Source organism: Sapajus apella, unplaced genomic scaffold (assembly GCF_009761245.1).
Source record: "Sapajus apella isolate SASKATOON/1434 unplaced genomic scaffold, GSC_monkey_1.0 scaffold50, whole genome shotgun sequence".
Lineage (NCBI taxonomy): Eukaryota > Metazoa > Chordata > Mammalia > Primates > Cebidae > Sapajus > Sapajus apella.
The window spans coordinates 8388774-8406524 of NW_022436990.1; the positions used below are offsets into that span (position 1 = coordinate 8388774).

The window sequence follows — 17751 nt, forward strand, 5'->3', positions numbered from 1 at the left end:
GAAACCCCGTATCTACTAAAAATACAAAAATTAGCTGGGCATGATGGTGCATGCCTGTAGTCCCAGCTACTCGGGAGGCTGAGGCAGAATTGCTTGAACCCAGGAGGCGGAGGTTGCTGTGAGCCGAGATCGTGCCATTGCACTCCAGTCTGGGCAACAAGAGCGAAACTCTGCCTCAAAAAAAAAAAAAAAAATACATTTGTATTTAATCATACCATTTATATAGTTTTGGAAAATAATATGCATATTATACATATTCAGTCTGTAGTTAGAGCTTAGTACACACATGAATTTGAGGACTCCGGGTTGCTGTAGGAGCCTGCAGATTGAAATTTAGAACTGCTGTTCTAATACCAGAAAGTAGTCCTATGCTGTATTTCTTCTTTGGCATAAAGGACCTCAGAACTCTTAATTTCTAGAACTAGTCAAGTTCTCCAATATGAATTGGGCGTTCCTGGTGTTCAGCTCATTCTAGATACCCTTACCTTTCTCAGACAGCCTTTTATGGTAGCAGTAGTACAGTGTTCAAAAAATGAAATAGTACCTTAAAATTAGTTCTGTTTTGGTTCTGTTACAGATTCCACCAGCACCACCACGACCTGATTTTGATGCTTCAAGGGAAAAATTGCAGAAGCTTGGAGAAGGAGAAGGATCAATGACAAAGGAAGAATTCACAAAAATGAAACAGGAACTGGAAGCGTATGTGGTTTTTTGTTTTGTTTTGTTTTTGTGGTGGTTGTTGCCTCTGTTAATTGTGCTTGCTTTAATGCCTTTTTTAGTACTTTCTGATATGCCATCATTTTAATTGTTTCACCACGGAGACCATTTCTGGAAGATGCAGGTTTAAGTCATACAACCAGTATTAATGATCATGATCAGAGCCTACAGGAAAATTATAGAATAACTGTCTCCACTATAAAATTATTTAAATTCATATTTTAAATAGACCCTGAAAGTTGAAAGCAGAAGTTCCAAAAGCTTATTTTAAAAACTTAAAAGGTCCAATCTATCCTTGAATTTAAGGGGAAAAAGAAATAGAGAATATGACTTTTTTTTTTTTTTTTTTAATTGCATTTTAGGTTTTGGGGTACATGTGAAGAACATGCAAGATTGTTGCATAGGTACACACATGGTAGTGTGATTTGCTGCCTTGAGAACATGACTTTTTAAATCAGAATAGATATTGTTTTGTTTTTTTTCTATTTACAAAGCCTCAATCACCACCAACCTAGTTCTCTCTTTTCAGTATGTGCATACTACCATATTTCTCAAAAAAGAATGTACTGAGCAACTCTGTATATATTCTGTTTTCTTAAAAACGCATATGTGGCCGGGTGCAGTGGCTCATGCCTATAATTCTAGCACTTTGGGAGACCAAGGCAGGCGGATCACGAGGTCAAGAGATCGAGACCATCCTGGCCAACATGGTGAAACCCTGTCTCTATTAAAAATAGAAAAGTTAGCTGGACATGGTGGCACACATCTGTAGTTCCAGCTACTCGGGAGGCTGAGGCAGGAGAATCGTTTGAACCCGAATGTGGAGATTGCAGTAAGCCGAGATCATGCCACTGCACTCCAGCCTGGGTCACAGAGTAAGATCTATCTCAAAAAAAAAAAAAAAAAACCATATGTATGTGTGTGAATTATCACAGTTTTTGTAAGGATCTAATACATTTCTAGTATATATGAAACTAAAAGTCATTTAGTGAAAAACAGTTTTTAACTATTCTCTGGTTACTTTCCTTCTATATTCTTTCCCTTTTGGGCAGAAGCCACAGGCAGAGAAGAGAAAGGGAAATTACGTACAGATTGAATATCCCTTATGCAGAATGCCTGGGAGTGCGTTTCAGATTTTTCGTTATTTATTTGTGAATATTTGCATTCTACTTACTAGTTGAGCATCCCTAATCCAAAAATCTGAAATGTTCTGGTAAATATTTCCTTTGAGCATCGTGTCTTTTGTTCAAAAAATTTCAGATTTTAGAGTATTTTGGATTTCAGATTTTCAGGTAGAGATACTCAACCCATGTTTCATTTTTAGTGTATTTGCTGAAAATACGGAATCTTTCCCCTTTTATTAAACATTTGGAATAATTTTGGATTTGCTGTATATTTGAGAGTTGTACAAGGAAATAATTTTCCTTGCATTATCATCACCCCTGTCACTTTTTCTTGTCATTTCTCCCCTTCATGCGTTTCCTCTTCTCGTCTTCCACTAGTTTCAGTTTTTAGTTACATATTCACACTGCTACTAGACTTCTTTTCAGAATGCTCAACTCTTGAAAAGATAAATCGTAAAGCAGGTCTTGGATACAAGCAGTGGTCTGATAGCAGACAGATCTATATTCAAAGTTTGTAAGACTGAAAACTGGAAATGAGCAGAGCACATTAATATTGAAGAATCTGTGATTTTCCAGAGGCCCTGATCATGATTCTTTTGTGGTCTGGTTAGGGGTTGGATAACAGAGAACCTTGGGTTTATTCTACTGCTACCTCCATCCTCTGCATCCTTCTTTTTTGTCTTCACTGAATGACTACCCTCACAGAGATCAAACTTCTCCCAACATTGGTCCTGCTGGTTTGCTGGTATGTAAAACTTATCCTTCTTGCACGTAGTTGAAGCAAGAATATCAGGCCTTTTTCTTGAATGTTTTTTTGTTTTGTTTTTTCAAACTGACAAGTATTACTTTGTGGTCTCTGGGATTCATTACTGGTATTAAAATATTTTAAATACAATTCTTCGGTGTAATGGCAAACAAAAATCAGTTTCTTCATAGTGTGTTTCTTGTGTGTTTGGGTAATTAGATGAAAATAATTATTAACGTTGAAAATATGCTCACTGAGGTTTGGGTTTGATTTTTTTTGTACTAAGTTGTTTAAAAGCAGTAATTGTTTATTGAATCATTAAGATTCTGTCAAATAATTTGTAGAATACTTCCTCTAGAGCTGAAAACAACCCTATAGTTAACTTTAACATCAACTTGCATAGTTAAAAAAATTTGTAAAACTTAAAAGTGTTAACATTTAGATATAAATATTATTAACTGGCATGAAATCTTTTTCAAAGCTGGGTTTTATATTCATTAACAGTTCAACTAAAACCCTTTTTACATGAATTATGTCCTTGTATCTCTAATTTTGCATTTGGAATCATCCAAAGAGTATTTTCTGAAAAAAATAGTTGCAGGTGACTTTTTAATTGATGTAGTTTTTTTACCTTTAATTTTCTATATTGTTTCTAGTGAATATTTGGCAATATTCAAGAAGACGGTTGCGATGCATGAAGTGTTCCTGTGTCGTGTGGCAGCACATCCTATTTTGAGAAAAGATTTAAATTTCCATGTCTTCTTGGAATATAATCAAGATGTGAGTATCAAATTGATTGTTGATCAAGTTTTCTTTTTAGAGAGTCACTGGAAAAGGCAAGAGTAGTTAGAAAAGGCTCAAGGCATTTTTTTAGAATGTTTGTATTTTTTTTTCTTTGAGACAAGAGTCTTGCTCTGTCACCCAGGCTGACATGCAGAATGAAATTCTGTCTCAAAAAAGTTTTTGTGTAAGGATGAGATACTCAAAATTTGATTTAGGAAAGCTGTCTCAGGCAACAGAATGGATTGGAATAAGATGAAAATTATTAACTTAATAGTTCAAAGTAGTAGTCTAGGAAAGAGATGATGAAGACTTCTAGGAAAATGGGAGTGGGAGGGGACAGTTTTCAGTCATTTGCTGGTAGAATTTGAGCTATGCGAGAAAGGAAGAAGTTGTAGATATTTCAAGATTTAATGAGAGCTATGGAATTTTAGGGAACATGTTGGAGTCAGAGAGACTGTTGGAATGAAGGGGCCACAAATCAAAGAGGGAAGACAAATTTTGGAGATTGTTTTTTTTTGTTTTTTTAGACAGGAGTCTTACTCTGTTGTTGCCCAGGCTGGAGTGCAGTGGGGTGATCTTGGCTCACTTCAACCTTTGCCTCCCAGGTTCAAGCGATTTTCCTGCCTCAGCCTCCTGAGTAGCTGGGATTACAGGCACGTGCCACCATGCTTGGCAATTTTTTTTTTTTTTTTTTTTTTTTGAGACAGAGTTTGCTCTTGCTGTGCTGGCTAGAGTGCAGTGGCACAATCTTGGCTCACTGCAACCTCTGCCTCCTAGGTTCAGACAATTATCCTACGTCAGTCTCCTTAGTAGCTGGGATACAAGCGGATGCCACAACACTCAGCTAATTTTTGTATTTTTATTAGAGACAGGGTTTTACCATGTTGGTCAAGGCTGATTTTGAACTCCTGACCTCAGGTGATCCACCCGCCTCGGCCTCCCAAAGTGCTGGGATTACAGACGCCAGCCACCAGTGCCTGGCTAATTTTTGTATTTTTAGTAGGTACGAGGTTTTACCATGTTGGCCAGGCTGGTCTCCAACTCCTGACCTCAAGTAATCCACCTACCTCGGCCTCCCAAAGTGCTGGGATTACAGGCATGAACCACCATGCCCAGCCCGGATATTAGATTATAATGAGCACTGTGTTAGACTCATCTAATGTGAGGTTACAGTTATAGTCTCTGTGTAAGGAAGTGATGTGGGCAACTGGATATAACATATAAGGTTAAGGAAAGAGCTTATGGATAGTATCCTAGTCTGTTTGGCTGCTATAACAAAATACCTTAGACTGGGTAACTTATAAACAACAGAATTTATCATTTACAGCTCTGGAGACTGGTAACTCCAAGATTAGGGTGCTAACAGATTGGGTGTCTGGTGAGGGCCCTCTGCTTCATAGGTGGCATCTTTTTGTTGTGTCCCCACATGGCAGAGGAAGGGGCAAGAGGCTAACAAATTCCCTCAGCCTCTTTTATAAGGACTAATCCCATTTATGAAGGCTCCACCCTCATGACCTAATCATTTCTCAAAAGCCCCACCTATTTTTAAGAGATGGAGTCTTGTTGTATTGCCCAGGCTGGGATGTACATATGCAGCTGTGTATAGCTGCGTATATAATAGTTGTACAGTGGCTATACACAGGTGCAGTTGTATATATTGCACATTGCAGTCTCACACTTCTGGCCTCAAGTGATCCTCCCACCTCAGCCTCCCAAGTAGCTGGGACTCCAGGCACGAGCCACTATGCCTGGCTCAGGCCCACCTCTTCTTAATATCACCTTGGGAATTAAGTTTCAAGATATGGGCGAGGCACAGCAGTGGCTCATGCCTGTAATCACATCACTTTGGGAGGCCAAGGTGGTTGGATCACCTAAGGTCAGGAGTTCAAGACCACCCTAGCCAACATGGTGAAATCCTGTCTCTACTAAAAATATAAAAACAGATATGGTGCATGCCTATGGTCCCAGCTACTCGGGAGGCTGAAACAGGAGAATTGTTTGAACTCAGGAGGCAGAGGTTGTGGTGAGCTGAGATCACGCCACTGCACTCCGGCCTGGATGACAGAGGGAGATTGCATCTCAAAAAAAAAAATTTATTTTCAACATATGAATTTTAGGGAGACTTATATATATATTCGGACCATAGCAGGTAGTGACAGAGATTTATAAGTTATTTACATAAAGGTGGGCATTGAAGCAATGGCAGTATATATGGGAATTAGATGGGTTGCTCCTTTATGGGATACCCTGATGCAGCAAGTGCTAGGAGTCAGTTAGATGCTGCTTGCTGGTTTTGTCCTTGGATAACCATTCATGTTGTTCAACGTCATCTTTTTGTGGCCCTTGCGCTGTAAATTGCTGACCCCAAAAGCCAGACAAGAGATAATTGGATGAGTACAGAGTTCTGAATGTATAGTATATATGTTCAAAGTTATTACGGAATTACACAATGTCATGTTGTACCCCAATAAATTTCATATATTTTAAGGAACTCCTGAGCTAACATTTTAATTGTGTATTAAAGTTTTACATAGCAGTGTTTGACAAAATATGGTGAGAGAGCTGCTTGCAACAGAATTATCAGGTATGCTCATAAAATGTGAAATATCTAGGCCTTCTTGTAGACCAACTGAACCTGAATCTGAGAGTGAGTCCTGAGTATATTATTACCAAACTCCTCTTTTGTGCCCTAAAATTTGAAAATCATTGATATACATAATGAAATTGCCACCTTATTAAGATCAACAACTAGGATCCTGGCCAGGCACGGTGGCTCACGCCTGTAATCCTAGCACTTTGGGAGGCTGAGGCGGGTGGATCACCTGAGGTCGGGAGTTCGAGACCAGCTTGACCAACAAGGAGAAACCTCATCTCTACTAAAAATAGAAAATTATCTGGGCATGGTGATGCATGCCTGTAATCCCAGCTACTCAGGAAGCTCAGTCAGGAGAATCATTTAAACCCAGGAGGTGGAGGTTGCGGTGAGCCCAGATTGTGCCATTGCTCTTCAGTCTGGGCAACGAGAGCAAAACTCCATCTTAAAAAAAAAAAACAACAAAACTAGGATCCTTTTGAGTTTGCCGTTTAAATATCAAAGAATAAAGGAGGCACTGCTTTCCATTTGTAAATTTAAAAAATGTTAACTTACGTTACCTTTCTTTCAGTTGAGTGTGCGAGGAAAAAATAAAAAAGAGAAACTTGAAGATTTCTTTAAAAACATGGTTAAATCAGCAGATGGAGTAATTGTTTCAGGAGTAAAGGTAAGATTTTATTTGATTAACTCTGGTATTAGTTGAGACTTTCTTCTCAACTAATAGATTGAAATTTCAAATGTGCAGAATTGGCCAGATGTGATACTTCATACCTTTAATTCCAGCACTTTGGGAGGCCAAGGCAGGTGGATCATGAGGTCAGGAGTTTAAGACCAGCCTGGCTAACATGGTGAAACCCCATTTCTACTAAAAATACAAAAAATAAATTGAGCATGGTAGCGTGCACCTGTAACCCCAGTTGCTTAGGAGGCTGGGGCAGGAAAATTGCTTGAACCCGGGAGGTAGAGGTTGCCGTGAGCCAAGATCACCCCATTGCACTCCACCTTGGGTAACAGAAGCGAAACTTCATCTTAAAAAAAAAAATAAATAAATGAAAACAAATGTGCAGAATTAGAGTAAAAGATGTTTAGACAGTTAGAATTTTTAGCCCTAGGAACAGGAGGAATCCCCCTGACCTGGATTCCTCTCTTGAGAGAGTTTCCTTCTGCAAGGGATTAGAAGTCTTCAGTAAAGGGAATTTGCCCAGTTGGAGCTCCCACCTCTTCCCTTCACATCAGACCAGGTTCCAGGTATCTGGAATCCCATATTTTCCTACCCAAATCCCAAGCCTTGCAGCTCCTATGTGGGCATCTTCCTTAGTTCATGCCATTCATATGTATTCCATGGGTGGTTAAGGGGTGACCATGAGGCAGCTAGGTAGAGGGGAGGGACATTGTGCAGTTTGGAATGTCCACCCATATGCACGTGAAGTCCTAGATGCAGGACAGACAGAGCTGCAGAGTGTAGCAAGAGGTGCTGCACCTGTTTTTACATTTAACATTTAGCCTTGGAAATGTTAGGAGCAGACCTGGGTTCAGCTTTGGAGTTAGAAGATCTCCGTTGAGGCAGGGCATGGCGGCTTATGCCTGTAATCCCAACACTTTGGGAGGCCAAGGCGGGTGGATCATTTGAGATCAGGAGTTCGAGACCACCCTGGCTAACATGGTGAAACCCCATCTTTTCTAAAAATACAAAAATTAGCTGGATGGGAGTGGCATGCGCCTGTAAAAACCAGTTGAGGTTTCAGTGTTGCTTCAGGGGAGCTACATGTTCTTGGGAAAAGTTACTTCCTTTTTCTGGATCTCAGGTTTTCCCTTTTTCTTTTTCTTTCCCCCCTCAAGATGGAGTCTTGCCCTGTTGCCCAGGCTGGAGTGCAGTGGTGCGATCTTGGCTCACTGCAACCTCCACCTCCTGGAGTCAAGCAATTCTCCTGCCTCAACCTCCCAAGTAGCTGGGATGACAGGCACGTACCACCACGCCTGACTAATTTTTGTATTCACCATGTTGGCCAGGCTGGTCTCAAACTCTTGACTGTGATTCATCTGCCTCGGCCTCTCAAAGTGCTAGGATTACAGGCATGAGTCACCACAGCTGCCTAGTTTTTCCATTTTCACAATGGGGTTAATAATACTACCCCCATTTACTGACTTATATTTTAATGGTAAGAGTCTTCAGATAAATCAACTCTTGTATCATTTTTAGAACATCATTAAGAAAAATTTAGGTGTTTTCCACACGTATTATCTCATTCAGTCTTTTTAATGAGAAAAATGTTTAAATTAGCATGCAAGGCTGGGTGCGGTGGCTCACGCCTCTAATCCCAGCACTTTGGGAGGCCGAGGTGGGTGGATCACGAGGTCAAGAGATCGGGACCATCCTGGTCAACGTGGTGAAACCCCGTCTCTACTGAAAATACAAAAAATTAGCCGGGCATGGTGGCGCGTGCCTGTAATCCCAGCTACTCAGGAGGCTGAGGCAAAAGAATTGCCTGAACCCAGGAGGCGGAGGTTGCGTTGAGCCGAGATGGCGCCATTATACTCCAGCCTGGGTAACAAGAGTGAAACTCCGTCTAAAAAATAAATAAATAAATAAATAAGCACGAAAATACTAGGAAAAAAAAGAATGCTGCTTTGTCGTCATTGCCTCTTTTTTTTTTTTTTTTTTGAGACAGTCTTGCTCTGTCACCAGGTGCCAGGCTGGAGTGCAGTGGCGTGATGTAGGCTCACTGCAACCTCCGCCCCCTGGGTTTAAGCGATTCCCCTGGCTCAGCCTCCCGAGTAGCTGGGACCACAGGTGCGCGCCACCACCCCCAGCTAATTTTTGTATTTTTAGTAGAGACGGAGTTTCACCATGTTGGCCAGGGTGGTCTCAATCTCTTGACCTCGTCATCCGCCTGCCTCGGCCTCCCAAAGTGCTGGGATTACAGGCGTGAGCCACCGCGCCCAGCCCATCATTGCCTCTTTTTATAGACACATCCATAATAAAGTTGGTATATAGAATACTATTTGATTTGTACTCTGATTTTTCAGAGACAGGTCAGTGGATACTTGACAATGCATATGCTGTGGCTGCTTTCCAATAAGGACTCACGTTACTTCCATTTGACGCTGTTTATGCATAAATATCAGTTTTTTAGCCATTAAATATAAAAACCACTATGTTGATTATGATTTTGATAATTTTATTAGTAGGGCAATAACTTTTTTTTTTTTTTTTTTAATGGGGTTTCACCATGATGGCCAGGCTGGTCTTGAATTCCTGACCTCAGGTAAACCACCCACCTCAGCCTCCCAAAGTGCTAGGATTACAGCCGTGAGCCACCGCGCCCAGCCGGGTAATAACATTTTTGAACATTTATGATGATTAGTAGCCCACATATTCTTGTTTAATCTTTAGAACAACTCTGCCAGTTAGTTTTATCCACATTTTTATAGACAAGAAGACTGTTACATATTGTGAATTTATTTTAATATTTATATTTTATTTTGTTTTTTGAGATAGGGTCTCACGCTGTCGCCTTAGGCTGCTATGCCGTGGCCCAGTGTCAGCTCACTGCAACCTCTGCCTTTCAGGCTCAAGCAATCCTCCCACCTCAGCCTCCCAAGTAGCTGAAACTATAGGGGCATGCCACCACACCCAGCTAATTTTTGTATTTTTTGTAGAGACAGAGTTTCGCCATGTTGCTCAGGCTAACCTCCTGGGCTCAAGTGATCTGTTCACCTCGGCTTCCCCAGCGTGTTGGGATTACAGGTGTGAACTGTTGTACCCAGCTGAATTACAGATTTTAATGATATTTTGTCAGTACTGACTCTTGGTGCTTGTGTTCTGTTGATATGAGTCTCCAGTTACGTCCTGTCAGCTGATACGTTTCAGTGAATGATTGTTAATGTAGAAGTGGGTAAAATACTGTTAATTTTTATTTTTGTGCCAGGTGTAGTGGCTTACTCCTGTAATCCCAGCACTTTAAGAGACTGAGGCAGATGGGTCACTTGAACTCAGGAGCTCAAGACCAGCCTGGGCAACATGACAGAACACTGTCTCTACAAATAATAGAAAAATTACCTTGGCGTGGTGGCATGTACCTGTAGTCCCAGCTACTTGGGAAATCTGTCAGGATTGCTTGAGGCGGGGAGGTTGAGGCTGTAGTGAGCCATGTTCGCACCACTGCATTCCAGCCTGGATTACAAAGCAAGACTCTCTGAAGATAGTAATTTTTATTTTTAATGTATGTATAGTTTTGTTTAAAAAAAAAAAAGATTGAAGACAATGGTTAATCATATTATTGCTCTCAGATAGTTCCTCAGTGCAAACAGAAAGGGCCTTAATGACTAAGGCTAGGCAGCCTTCAAGAATGGCCAATAGAATACATAACAGGCCAAGAAAAATTGATTTTCATTTCTGTTTAGTAGAATTTTTTTTTCTTTTTCCTTCAAAGCAGTTGATCACTTCTGCTGGCAATAATATGTTTACTGAAGAGGCAAAATTGTAGAGGCAGAGCACAAATGAGAATGTTTCAGAGTACAATATGCGAGGCTGGGCGTGGTGGCTCACGCCTGTAAGCCCAGCGCTTCAGCACTTCGGGAGGCCAAGGAGGGCAGATCACTTTTAAGTCAGAAGCTTGAGACCAGCCTGGCCAACATGCCGAAACCCTGTCTCTACTAAAAAATACAAAAATTACCTGGCTATAGTGGTACGCACCTGTAGTCCTAGCTGCTTGGGACACTGAGGCAGGAGAATCACTTGAACCTAGAAGGCAGAGGTTGCGGTGAGCCAAGATCATGCCACTGCACTCCAGCCTGGGCAACAGAGTGAGACTCCATCTCAAAAAAAAAAAAAAAAGTGGTTATCACTAAGCCTTCAGTTATAAAATCATAGAAGATTTCTTGATAGAATGCATGTCTATTAAAGTTGTAGCTTGTTGGTGAAATTAGTATAACATTTGATTATGAGAGGATAGCTATGCTGTTTTACTGATGGTCTTTTATATTGGTAATGATAAAGTGATTTACATACTACCTTAAAGCAAATTAAGTGAAGAAAGTTTATATTTTCTTTTGATCTTATAGGATGTAGATGATTTCTTTGAGCATGAACGAACATTTCTTTTGGAATATCATAACCGAGTTAAGGATGCATCTGCTAAATCTGATAGAATGACAAGATCCCACAAAAGTAAGATTTTTCTGTGACTAAAGCTTATATCTTTTAATGGAGTAATTATAAAGTTTCTATCATAGTTTGAAAAAGTCTTAATATAGAACAGTAGTTCTCAAACCGTGGTCAGTTGGAGCCTAGGCTTCATGGCCCTTTTATATTGAGTCTGTGAAGTCAAAATTATTTTCAGCGGAGCACAGTGGCTCACACCTATGATCACAGCACTTTTGGAGGCTGAAGCGGGAAGATCAGTTGAGTTCAGGAATTGAAGACCAGCCTGAGCAACAGAGTGAGACTGTGTATTGCACCAACCTAATACAAAAAATAAAAAATTAGCCAGATGTGGTGGCGCACAGCAGTGGTCCCAGCTACTAGGGAGGCTAAGGTGGGAGGATGCCTTGGGCCTGGGAGGTAGAGGCTGCAGTGAGCTGTGATTGTACCACCACACTCCACCCTGGGTGACAGAGTGAGACTCTGCCTAGACAACAATAACAACAGCAACACAACTATTTTTATAATGATAGTATAATAGTTTTTGCTTTTTTCACCATGTTGACATTTACACAAATGATGGATAAAGCTGGTGCTGCCTAAGTACAAATCAAGGCAGTGGCAACAAACTGGACTAATAGTCCTATATTCTTTCCTGCCATGCACTTGCAATGTTTTAAAAATGTGACTTTCACCTAAGAATGTCCCCGATTAAACAGTAAAAATTAATTGTAATCTTTTCCTTTGAGTATACATTTTAAAATATTCTGAGTGATGAAATAGAAGGTATGCATAAAGCACTTTGGTGACTTGCTGAAGTATGATGGTTCTCTCTAGAAAAGAACTTTGGTGATTGAGTTGTGATTGAACTAGCTAGTGTTTTTTTATAGAACACTACTTTTACTTTAAAGAATGGCTGATAAACTATGAGTATTTGGCAAATGCTTTCTCAAAAATCAGCTAATTAAGTTAGAGGTGTAAGGGTTATTGCCGAGTTTAGAATGAGGAAACAGATCAGCATAAGAAAATTAAATGCCAATTTATTCAGCTCCCAGTCGAGGTTTCATGGTCCCGGGTAAGGGGCCAGGGAAAGTCGCGCCTGATTTCCCGAGGAGTGGGGTTTTTATAGTGAGTGAGGGTGTCTTGATTGGCTATGAGGGAACAGGATGTGGACGGGGCAAGCTGCTATTGGTAGGTAGGCGGGATTTCCGGTGAGCGGCCACCCAGGGGGAGTGGGACCTGGACGGGGCAAAATGCTATTGGGCAGGTTTTGGCAGGGCTTCTTTGAAATTTTGGTGGGGTTTTCCAGCGGCGGGCTAGGTGCCAAATGCAGAGCTTGATATCGATTGCGGAGTGGTGACGTAGTTTTTAGGCACGGAGAGGGATGAGTGTGTCCGAGCTCCCGGCAAGGCAACCGGCCTTACAAGAGGAACCTGGCCAAAAATAATAAATTATTTCAAAGAAAACAACGATAGTATTTGTTGCCAGTGAGAGGTCACTCTTTCAAGCAATAATTAGAATTTTATAAAACCTAACATCTCTCACAATGAGTTTGCTTCCCAGTAATTAAAGATCTGTCTAGAGATTGATGGTGAACTAGTGAGTGTGATTTTTTAAAAAATTATACACTGAAGCATGTTACCACTTAGAACATCTGAATAATTCATTGGACCAGTGTTTTCCAAACAGCCAAGGGCATAATGCCACAAAATCACATACGTAAGAGAACCACTCAAAGTGCAAAATAAACCAGTGAGGTTTTTTTTTTTTTTTTTTTTAACAGCTTTATTTAGTGCAATTGATATCAGTAAGCTGCAGTGGTCAAAGTGTGCAATTTGAGTTTTGGCATGTGCGAAATCCTCACCACAATCAAAATAATGAATATATGCATCACCTCCAAAGTTTTCTTGTGGCCCTTTGAAATCTGTCCCTCCTGCCCTGCCCCCAGACTGCCACTGATCTGCTTTGTGTCACTATAGATTCGTTTGTATTTTTTAGTATTTTCTATAAATTGAATCATACAGTGTATATATATTCTTTATTATCTGGCTTTGAAACTCAAAAAAACTATTTTGAGATTCATCCAAGTTGTTGTGTATATCAGTAGTTCATTCTTTTTGTTGCTAAGTAGTATTCCATTGTATGGATACACAAAAATTATTTGTTTCTAGCTTTGGCTATTACAGATACTATTTATGTGAGGCATCAGTATATAACTCTTTGTATGGACTTGTGCTTTCATTTCTCTTGGGTAATACCTGGAAGTAGAATGGCTGAGCCGTGGTAAATGAATATTTAACTTTTTAAGAAACTGCCCAAAATTTTTTCCACAATGATTGTACTATTTTGCATTCCCATGAGCAGGGCATGAGAGTTCCAGCTGCTCTACATCTTTGCCAACAAGGATAGTCAGTCTTTTTTTTCCCCCTCAGTGCAATCTGAAGTCTTTATAACTTTATTCAAGTAGGTCAGTGGTGGTAACTCAGTGCGTTTTAGATTTCTACTGTTCTAACGGCTATTGAAGTTCAACATCTTTTCTGTGTCCTTCCTTCAGCTTTATTCTTGTTTTTGTTTTTGAGACAGGGTCTTGCTCTGTCACCCAGGATGAGTGTATTGGTGCAAACACGGCTCACTGCTGCCTCAATCGATCCTTCCATCTCAGCCTACCGAGTAGCCGGGACCACAGGCGTATGCCACCATGCCTGGCTAATTTTTGTTGTTGTTGTTGGGGATGGGGATAGAGACAGGGTCTTGCTAAGTTGCTCAGGCTAGTCTTGAACTCCTGGATTCAAGGAGTTCTCTCATCTTGGCCTCCCAAAGGGCTGGGATTACAGGCATGAGCCACTGTGCTCAGCCTCCAATTTCTTTTTTGAGACAGTCTCTCACTTTGTCATCCAGGCTGGAGTGCAGTGGCATGATCTTGGCTCACTGCCACCTCTGTCTCCTGGATTCAAGTGATTCTTGTGCCTCAGCCTCCCAAGTAACTGGGATTACGGGTGTGTGCCATCATGTCTAGCTAATGTTGGTATTTTTATTAGAGATGGGGTTTTGCCATATTGCCCAGGCTGGTCTCGAACTCCTGGCTTGAAGTGATCCGCCCACCTCAGCCTCCCAAATTGCTGAGATTACAAGTGTGAGCCACTGCCCCCAGCCCTAGAATCTATTTTTTTCTCCTTCCTTCCTTCCTTCCTTCCTTCCTTCCTTCCTTCCCTCCCTCCCTCCCTCCCTCCCTCCCTCTGTCCATCCCTCCCTCCCTCCTTCCTTCCTTCCTTCCGCCCCAGACCTAGAGTCTGTTTTCTTCCCTCCCTACCTCCCTCTCTCCTTCCTTCCTTTCCTTTCCTTCCCTTCCTCTCTCTTCCTTTCCGTCTTCCTTCCTTCCTCCTCCCTCTCTCCCTCCTTTATTTTCTTTCTCTCTTTTTCTTTTCTTTCTTTCCTTTCTCTCTTTCTCTCTCTCTCCTTTCTTCCCTCCCTCCTTCCTTCCTTCCTTTCTTCTTTTCTTTCTTTCTTTTTCTTCTTTCTTTCATGCATTTAATCACCAAAAGACTGAAGATGTCTGGGCTTTTTTATTCTGTAATGTTTATAAGACTGTGTCCATTAAATGCAAACAAAAAGAAGAAGTCCTAGCAGAACAAGAGAGGTGATGCACACTTCATAATCGGATCAATTTAAATATTATCCATGGCATATAGCCTAGTCCATGCGATAGCTGTTTCTATGGCTTGGGCTTCATTGGTCTTCCACTGCTCCACTACATCATTTTCTGATGGATCTTCTGAATTAAGAGCACTTAACAAGCCCTGGCTTGATAACAGAACTGTGCAGATCTGCTGTGCTGGGGACCACTTACCTTTCAAAATATCTAAACATATTCTTCCCAGCTTGTCTGCATTAGATGATAAATTTTGGTCATGAAACATACTTTAGGTGCTGCCTTTGGGTATTCTTCTGGAAGGAATAGTTCAGGTTTAAAAGTCCCTCCCTCAAAGGGGAAATTCTGAGAGCCACCAGTGACCACATGAAAATAATGGGTGTTGCTCTCATCTGGTTCTGCTTTGATACCAGGAACTGGTTCTGCCAGCAAACGCTGGGTTTCCTTGATGATCCTGTGGGGCAGCCCGGCCATCTTATTAGAACCCAAGTTCGGCCTCTGGTCTCCTCTCTCTCTCGCTCGCTCTCTCTCTCTCTCTCTCTCTCTTTTTGGAGACAGAATTTCACTCTGTCACCCAGGCTAGAGGCTGGAGTGCAGTGGTGTGATCTTGGCTCACTGCAGCCTCTGCCTCTTGGGTTCAGGCAGTCCTCATGCCTCAGCCTCCCGAGCAGCTGGGACTACAGATGCATGCCATCACACCTGGCTAATTTTTGTATTTTTAGTAGAGATGGAGTTTACCATGTTGGCCAGGCTGGTCTCAAACTCTTGACCTCAAGTGATCCATCTGCCTCCGCCTCCCAAAGGAGGGGACAGATTACAGGCATAAACCACTACCCTCAGCCTGAGAATCTTTATATTTTCATGTGAATTTTAGAATCAGTTTTCTTTTTTTATGCAAGTGCCTGCTGGGATTTTGATTGGGATTGTGTAGATTCTATAGATTAATTTGGAAAGAATTGAAATCTTAATAATACTGATCTTTCTGATACATTAATATATCTCCACTTAGTTAAGTCTTAGTTAATTTATCTCAACAGTGTTTTGTAGTTTTTATTGTACAGGTCTTGTACATCTTTAGTCAGACTGGTTCCTGATTATTTGGTTTTTGATGCTATTATAAATGTTATGAGTTTTTAGGCTGGGCACAGTGACTCACACCTGTGATTTCAGCATTTTGGGAGGCTAAGGCAGGTGGATCACTTGAGCTCCGGAGTTCGAGACCAGCCTGAGCAACATGGCAAAACCTAATCTTTGCAAAAAAAAAAAAAAAAAAAAAAAAAAAAAATAGGCTGGGCGTGTTGGCTCATGCCTGTAATTCCAGAGCTTTGGGAGGCCAAGGCAAGCAGCTCACCTTAAGTTAGGAGTTTGGGACCAGCCTAGCCAACACGATGAAACCTCGTCTCTACTAAAAATTTAAAAATTAGCTGGGCATGGTGGCGTGCCCTTGTAGTCCCAGCTACTCAAAAGGCTGAGGCATGGGAGGAGCCAAGATCCCACCACTGCACTGCAGCCAGGGTGACAGAGTCAGGCCATGTCCCTCCTTTGCCAAAAAACAAAAACAAATTTGCCACCTATGGTGGCATGTGCCTGTGATACCACCTTGGGAGGCTGAGCAGGGAGGATCACCTGATCCCAGGAGCTTGAGGCTGCAGTGAGCCATGATCATGCCACCACGCTCATGCCTGGGCAACAGAGTGAGACCCTGTCTCCAAATAAATAAAAGTTATGTTTTAAAAAATTTCAGTTTCAGGACCAGGCGCAGTGGCTCATGCCTGTAATCCTAGCATTTTGGGAGGCTGAGGTGGGTGGATCATGAGGTCAAGAGATTGAGACTAACCCAGCCAACATGATGAAACTCCATCTCTACTGAAAATAAAAAAATTAGTTGGGCATGGTTGGGCATGCCTGTAATCCCAGCTACTTGGGAGGCTGAGAAAGGAGAATTGCTTGAACCAGGGAGTCGGAGGTTACAGTGAGCGGAGATCACGCCACTGCACGCCAGCCTGGTGAGAGTAAGACCCCATCTCAAACAAAAATTTCAATTTCAATTTATTCTTTGCTAATATATAGAAATGTGGCATATTTTTTCCATATTGATCTTATATCCTGCAACCTTGCTAAATAAACTCATTTATTAGTTGTAGTAACTATTTTGTAGATTCCTTAGGATTTTTTTTTTAAGACGGGGTTTCACCATGTTGATCAGGCTGGTCTTGAACTCCTGACCACAGGTGATCCGCTCGCCTTGGCTTCCAAAGTGTTTGGATTACAGGCGTGAGCCACCATTCCTGGCCCAGATTTTCTACGTAGATAATCATGTCACATCTACTAATGAAGAAAGTTATACTTCTTGCTTTCCAATTTGTTTTTTTGTTTGTTTGAGACGGAGTCTTGCTCTGTCGCCTAGGCTGGAGTACAGTGGCACAGTCTCAACTCACTGCAACCTCTGTCTCCTGGGTTCAAGTGATTGCCTCATCCTCCCTAGTAGCTGGGATTGCAGGTGTGCGCCACCACACCTGGCTAATATTTGTAATTTTAGTAGAGATAGGGTTTCACCATGTTGGCCAGGCTGGTCTCAAACTCCTGACCTCAGGTAATCTGCCTGCCCCAGCCTCCCAAAGTTGTGGGATTACAGGCATGAGCCACCATGCTGATTGTTTGTGTCATTTTGTTTACTAGAGTGTCTCATATTACACGTTGTGTAACAGGTAAGAGCTCAGTAAGTATTTTTAAATCAATGAATAGGTATACTAAATTCTTAAAACTTTCTCCTTAGGTGCTGCAGATGATTACAATAGAATTGGTTCTTCATTATATGCTTTAGGAACTCAGGATTCTACAGATATATGCAAGTAAGTATTCTAATTTAAAACATGAAATATAGCTGGGCACAGTGGTTCATGCCTGTAATCCCAGCACTTTGGGAGGCCAAGGCAGGTGGATCACCTGAGGTCAGGAGTTCGAGACCAGCCTGGCCAACATTGCTAAACCCCATCT

General features: G+C 41.4%; 1 protein-coding gene and 1 pseudogene across 2 annotated transcripts in view; one reads left to right on the forward strand and one right to left on the reverse strand.

The window, feature by feature from the left end:
* SNX6 (sorting nexin 6) overlaps positions 1–17751 on the forward strand; it is a 62140-nt gene that overhangs the window by 24485 nt on the left and 19904 nt on the right. For both annotated transcript variants that reach the window (XM_032242577.1, XM_032242578.1), the window contains 5 exons: positions 578–699; positions 3243–3366; positions 6534–6629; positions 11027–11132; positions 17531–17606. In XM_032242577.1, coding sequence (XP_032098468.1) covers positions 578–699; positions 3243–3366; positions 6534–6629; positions 11027–11132; positions 17531–17606 — 524 coding nt within the window. The remainder of the gene's footprint in view (positions 1–577; positions 700–3242; positions 3367–6533; positions 6630–11026; positions 11133–17530; positions 17607–17751) is intronic.
* On the reverse strand, positions 14771–15314 carry LOC116526291 (annotated as a pseudogene).